We start from the raw sequence: 1,315 nt of genomic DNA, 5'->3' as shown, positions 1-1,315 counted from the left end.
GTCCAAATACAGGATACCGACTAATGTTATGCCTTCTCTTACCTATTGGACAACATAGAGCATAAGCATCAGCTGGATGAATTTTACATTCTGAATTTAGTGGACATCTTACTCCTCCACGACCACAATTAATGGTATTACCATTCCTATCTAAGGTTAGTGGAGCTTCTCCTTTACATGGTGTTTCTAGAAAATGGAATTTAGACGAGGTTAACTTATTTATCTTGAAATATCAATGAGAACACAAATAATATCTCCGGGACAGTTTTGTCAATAATTTATTATGAGATAAAGATAGGCTTAATTATGTAGAGTAGAAATAATGGTGCATGATATGTGGATTGCTGTACATATATATATCGAAATAATTTTTAATAAAGAAAAAAACTGGTACATACTTTTACACGTACACGTTGCACAGCCGTTTTCATCAAGTACATTTCCATATTGACAATAGATTGCACAAACTGGAGGGCAAACTGAAATAAACAAAGTCGTTTTCAAAGCGGTAATTTATTTCATTTGGAAATTAAAAGTATCAACGCGTAATAAGTAACTTTGGTTATAAATATTGAAGAAATTGCTGTATCTATTTAATTATATTTCTATTACCTCAATGAAGGGACATCCTGTAGAGGCCTAATTCAAAATGCCGTAACTCTGTCTCTCGTGGCTTCTGAGAGGTTTTTCTCAAAAACATTGAAAGGTTTGATGCATTCTGACAGATATTTTGGTGCAAAAATGTAAAAAATAAAGTAAGGGTTCAAACCATATTTCGAGGACCCCATCGATTAATAAGGTATAAGACAAAGAGCCCATTTTCATCTATTTATATAGCCTTTCAACTTGCTATTGAGTTCTTACTTAGCGTGGCGACGTACCTTTTGGGCAACAGACAGCATATCTATCAGCTGGATGAATTTTACATTCTGAATTTGATGGACATCTTACTCCTCCACGACCACAATTAATGGTATTACCAGTGCTATCCAGGGTCATTGGTGCTTCATCTTCACAGGGCGACTCTGAAAAACGTTCAACATTTTTGGTGATAAAAAGATACTAGTTAATATGAAAATTTGGTGTACAACAGTGGCGAGTTCAAGAAAAAAATATTAGAATTTTTTACCAATAAGTAGTAAGTTCTGGTGCTAGTGGGTTGAAAAAGTAATGAATAGCTAAAATTGCTCAGATACAATAGACAAATAAGTTGGTGATATGCTTATGTTTTGCATGTTTTGTTGGTTACATTAATAACCAGATCTGGTATAATAATATGGTTCTTTACATGGCGTCTTTTACTTGGTTACGTCAA

At 33.8% G+C, this 1,315-nt stretch overlaps 1 protein-coding gene across 1 annotated transcript in view; it reads right to left on the bottom strand.

Moving 5' to 3' along the window:
- Positions 1–1,025, bottom strand: part of LOTGIDRAFT_239761 (hypothetical protein) — a gene marked incomplete at its 3' end in the record, with an annotated part of 2,865 nt that extends 1,840 nt beyond the window's left edge. Inside the window, exons 1-3 of the mRNA XM_009057611.1 lie at positions 882–1,025; positions 399–479; positions 43–186 (exon numbers count right to left, since the gene is read on the bottom strand). Coding sequence (XP_009055859.1) covers positions 43–186; positions 399–479; positions 882–999 — 343 coding nt within the window. The remainder of the gene's footprint in view (positions 1–42; positions 187–398; positions 480–881) is intronic.
- Between the last annotated feature and the right edge of the window lie 290 nt (positions 1,026–1,315).

This window comes from Lottia gigantea (genome assembly GCF_000327385.1).
Source record: "Lottia gigantea unplaced genomic scaffold LOTGIsca_3036, whole genome shotgun sequence".
Lineage (NCBI taxonomy): Eukaryota > Metazoa > Mollusca > Gastropoda > Lottiidae > Lottia > Lottia gigantea.
Note: the sequence above shows the minus strand (reverse complement) of the source record. Positions and strands in the feature narration are given on the sequence as shown.